Source organism: Cucurbita moschata, unplaced genomic scaffold, assembly GCF_002738365.1.
Source record: "Cucurbita moschata cultivar Rifu unplaced genomic scaffold, Cmos_1.0 Cmo_Scf00012, whole genome shotgun sequence".
NCBI classification, from domain to species: domain Eukaryota; kingdom Viridiplantae; phylum Streptophyta; class Magnoliopsida; order Cucurbitales; family Cucurbitaceae; genus Cucurbita; species Cucurbita moschata.
Window position 1 is genome coordinate 5,207,576 of NW_019268528.1, and position 4,983 is coordinate 5,212,558.

At 39.9% G+C, this 4,983-nt stretch overlaps 1 protein-coding gene across 1 annotated transcript; it reads left to right on the forward strand.

Annotated features, from left to right (window-relative positions):
- The first annotated feature begins 3,799 nt into the window (after positions 1 to 3,799).
- On the forward strand, positions 3,800 to 4,572 carry LOC111450847 (transcription factor CSA-like). Its single transcript, XM_023091138.1, has 2 exons — positions 3,800 to 4,136; positions 4,205 to 4,572. The coding sequence occupies exons 1-2, from the start codon at positions 3,980 to 3,982 to the stop codon at positions 4,570 to 4,572; spliced, it is 525 nt and encodes a 174-aa protein (XP_022946906.1). The 5' UTR covers positions 3,800 to 3,979.
- Positions 4,573 to 4,983: the final 411 nt, after the last annotated feature.

A 4,983-nucleotide genomic window follows, 5' to 3' on the forward strand; every position in this document is an offset into this window, starting at 1 on the left:
CTATGGTTTAGTCCGATATGAGCTAGCAGAGGGACCTAATGGACCTATAGATCATGGGCTCCAACGATCCAAGATTAACCGATTAAACTCATTAACCTGGTTAACCAACATTCGTTAACTACTAGGACACTCGACTATAGCCTAGTAGTTGCACTCCCCTCACTATAGATATATTTCTGTCCATCTGATATAACCATGATTAGTAAGTCGATCCTTCACAGGTTGTTCGTAACTAGAGCTGGGTCAATTTACCGTTTTACCCCTGAAGTTACTTCTTGTTCCTTATGTCTCACTGATCCTCTAATGAACAATTGGTTTGTGGTCCAACCAGTAAACCGAATCCCTCTCAGGCCAATGAGAGGGTGGGGCCCCTTGTTCAAGACCTGGAGTCAGTGCTTAAGGGAACTACCTTTCTTCTATCCCTAAAAGTGGGTAGGAGTGAATTCCGTCTTGCACCCCACGTCCCTAGCCATTCACCCAGTCTTACCCCTGAAATGGGAGGCCTGTTGAGTCGGCGAACTAGAGCCACTCTCACCCATGCAAATCTAAGGATAATTTCGAATAAACAGGAGTTCATGGTTAGCTCAGGATTAAAACCGAGTTACCTAGGTTATCGAATGAAAAGAAAATCAGTCTCAACAGTAAACGACTTTATAAAGTGAGAGTAGTTTTCTTCATGGTCCGATCTTATGCAATACTCATTGCATAGGACGCCCCCACTCACATGTCTCCACATGCACAATTTAGTGATCACATTGTTTATATCATATACAAAAGTGGGCCGCATCCATAGTGTCCCCAGAATAAGGTACTCAGCCTTATCCTTATACTATAGATCATTTTGACTATATACTTGAACTTGATCCACTCTTATGTCTCTACATATAGTTCAAGTAATCATACTATAGCAAGAGTGTTCTTAGTTTATTGGATTTAGATTAATGATCGTAAAGTTCACTTTATTCAATAAAAAATTTTACTGAATAAACATCAATAATAACTTTATTGAAAATAGAATATATCTTTGTTTACAAACTATGAGTTTTAGGACATAAAACCCAACAGGTACAAGCCGTTGTGGCTTTGAAGTACTGTTCGACATCAAAGATGAAGTTTTCCAACTCCTTGGCGTCCTGATTCCCTTTGAAGGCTCTAGGGTCTGAAAACCTTAGTTTGTTGGATCCTGCATTAGTTTGCCCAGCCGTGACATTCTCCACGACTTTCATGGTCACTTCAATTCGAGTGCTCATGGAGGCCATCCTTTCTTGGATGTCGTCGATTGTTGTTCTGAATTCATCAGTTAATCCATTGAACAAACTCATCATTTGTATTTTGTAGCACGTCGAACTCTTCGCCACGTCCCTCTTTGTGCGCGACAGAGCTATCCGGACTATCAGACGGTTTTGGGCTGCTCGTAGGAGCAACTCTTTCTTCGAGCGAGGTCACTCGAAACATCAGTTCTGCGATTGGCAACCCATCCAGGCGGTTGCCCATTGTGTTGATTTCTACGACTTTCTCACTCAATTCGGTCACCAGTGCTTCCAGGAAGCGGAGGGTGTCAGGGACTTCTTTGAGGAACAGCATTTCCTCCTCTATTAGCGTAAGCCGGTCGGCTTGTGCTTTGGGTGTCGACTTTGTCACCGACATGATTTCGGTCTTTACGATGTTACGGAGCTAACAAAGCTCTAATACCACTTGACACAATCGCACTTTCGAAGGCAGCGGACTAGCGATGGTGCGGCACTCACTTTCCAACAACAACTGAGCTAAGCCAATTTGTTCTTGCGTCGCCTACGGCCAAGCGACGTATGATCGAGCCTCTAGCCTTGGTTTTAAAAGAAGGTTTTAGAAAACGAGGAGAGAGAGAGATTTTAGAAAGAGAGATTTTTGAAAGAGACGTTATATAAGCAAGCAAGAGAAAGATAACAACGGCTTAGCATATATAACCTTGGGTAGGGAGAAGTTGACAACTAGTCATATCCCCCTATAGTACATTCTGAGACATTTCATGTCTGGCAAGCCTAGACATGATATTTTTGAGGCGTCATACGCCCTAGAACTAGAAAAGAAAAAACACTAGATGGAAAGACATGACAAGGGTTTGGCTTGTCATGGGCATGCGGCCATGGGCAACACGCCTGGACGAGCATGACCGTGACACTCAGCACACCCCTAAGTAAGATGTCATATAGTCTTAGATAGCCATGCAGAGGTAGCGCCTCATAGAGAGACACCGCTCATTACAGCTCGGCATAAGGGACTCTTAGGTATTAAATGAAAGGACGAAAAACCAAAGAAGCTCCAAGTGGCTAAGACTAGAACCAGACGTCCTAGAGCTAATGAGAAGTCCGTATTTATATGTTAAGCCTAGAGCACGATAAGAGCCTACAAGTAGATGACTTACTGAATATAACTTTTATACTCATCCTTGCTATGTCTTTCTTTTTTCAGGTGCATGAGGTGTCGAGTCAAGGGAGGGCATGATCAGAAATGTGGTATTTATCTAATGTTTTTAAGATCTCAAACTTTTATGCTTCGAATAGTGGACCTAATTTATATATTTTTCTATCAATTAAAAAAAATAATTTTTTCATCGAGTTCCTATATATATATATATATATTTTTGGTATTAGTAGCATTTATACTATTCATAAATGAAACGTTGGGACATTACACATCATCTTTTACATTTTTGTACCTATTTAAACATATTTATGTAATTATTTTTGTATACTCATATATTACTAACTTATTATATCTATATTACATCGTGATAATATTGAGATGTCTATCATATTAATATATTAATCCAAAGTTTTTAGTAACCACACTAGTAAATATGTATGACTTGACCTGTCAATAATAAATTAATTATACATTATGACGAGTTTAGGTTGATATACATATTAGACAAATTATATATTTTGTCACTTGTTTTGAAGCTAAAAATAATTTTGAAAATAACATGATCACGGCTTGAGAATAGAAAGCTATTTTTCAATTTTTTTTTTGTCAATTATGTTAATTTTTTTATTAATTAAATTAATTAATTTAAAAATAATTATAATTCAATTACTTGATTTTAACTAAAATTTCACCACTCTTTAATTTTTTTGAATTAGCAAAAAAGTCGAACACAAGTACTAAAGGTAAACATTAATAGCGAAAATTTAAGAGTAAAAGTGTATAATCATAACACTTAAAAGACTAGATGAACAATAAATTCAAACATCGAGAGTAAAAATTAGAGTGCACATTGAACCCGGAAATTTAAAAAATCCAACCAACTCAACCTAAATCATAAGGGTTAGGTTGGGTTTCGAGTTCATTAGAGATTTAAGTCCATCCGAATCGAACTAGTCCATTATTAAGAAATAAAACATACATTCATATATTGACACATTTACGTTTAGGTTTTCTTCTAGCTATTGTCGACATCATCGTCGCATACTCCTCAAAACTCCTCGCCCTTACTACCAACCATTGCCCTTTCCCTGTCCTCACCCACACCACCGCCATCGCCCTTTCTCTCGCACATGTTGCTAGCCCTTGCGGTTGCATCACATCGCATGCCCACACTCGTTGCTTGCTGTTGCGCGCCCACACTGCTCTCTCTCCCATTCCCAAGCCTAAGAACCAAACAGGGTAACAAGTTAAATTTGTTGAACTATTGCGGTCTCTATGTACACATTTTAGTTTGAAATTATTTTAAGTTGAATGTGTATGATTTATACATATATTTGTAAGCATATTGTACTGAAATTATTAGTACGCTACCCTTCCCTTATACTCTCAGGGGTTGTTTAACTATATTTTATGCCTTTTTCTCCCCCCACGAAGACTTGGTAACAGTTGAGTACCATTGCCGTACCATAATCTGTCAGAAAAAACAAACAAAACAAAACAATATTCAAATAAAAAACCCAACCCCTCCACGCCCATAGGATTCACCCAATTTCTCATTCTCCTTCCACTTCTTATGGCCACCGAAACAGATCCCACGAAGCACTCCAACGGAAGCCTTTGTGGCAGAGGACACTGGAGGCCCGCCGAGGACACCAAGCTTAAGGAACTCGTCGCCCTTCATGGCCCTCACAACTGGAACCTCATAGCCCACAAACTCCAAGGCAGATCTGGTACACACTTTACTCTCCTTTTCAACAATGGGTTTTGAAGATTTTGGTAATTCACTCTGTTTTGGCAGGGAAGAGTTGCAGATTGAGATGGCTAAACCAGCTGGACCCCAGGATTAACCGAACGGCCTTCACGGAACAGGAAGAGGAGAGGTTAATGCAGGCACATGGAATTTACGGCAACAAATGGGCTATGATTTCTAGGCTTTTTCCTGGAAGAACTGACAACGGTGTGAAGAATCACTGGCATGTTATAATGGCTAGAAAGTGTAGACAACAACACATCGCTTCTTACACGAGGAGGAACCGATTCTCTCAACCGCCACCGCCGCCTCCGCCGCCACCGCCGCCTCCGCCGCCGCCGCCGCCCTCCTCCGGTGGTGGTTTGGAAGGGGGTGAACCGGCGTTCATCGACTTTCTTGGAGTAGGAGGCAGATGATTGAAGGCGTTTAGGAAGGCAAGGAAGAGCAGAGTTGGTGAGAATATGGGCGTGGTCCAATGTTTGGGTTGGGCTGTTGGAGTGGTGAAAAGATCCGCAGTCAGTGGGTGAGTGAGTGAGTGAGTGAGTGGCATTGAAAGCTACGTATAATCCCAACGCCCGAAGCCATCATTTTCTTCTACCCTTTCTTTTTGCTCCATATTCAATGTCACCTTACTTTTCATCACTGCTTCATTGGGATTCATGTTCATTATTAATAATAGGAATGAAAAATTAATAAAAAAGTAGTTTAATTATAGCCTTTCAAACAAATCCATATAACAAATAGTTTCAAATTTAGGTATCAAATAAAAATTAGAATTCAAAACTTAAGAATAAAAACACTAACACTTTCAAATTTAGAGGTAAAAT

Coding starts and splice junctions, on each gene's coding strand:
- LOC111450847 (XM_023091138.1), top strand. CDS start 3,980: ATGGCCACCGAAACAGATCCCACGAAGCACTCCAACGGAAGCCTTTGT. Junction 4,137..4,204: donor CAAACTCCAAGGCAGATCTG/GTACACACTTTA, acceptor CTGTTTTGGCAG/GGAAGAGTTGCAGATTGAGA.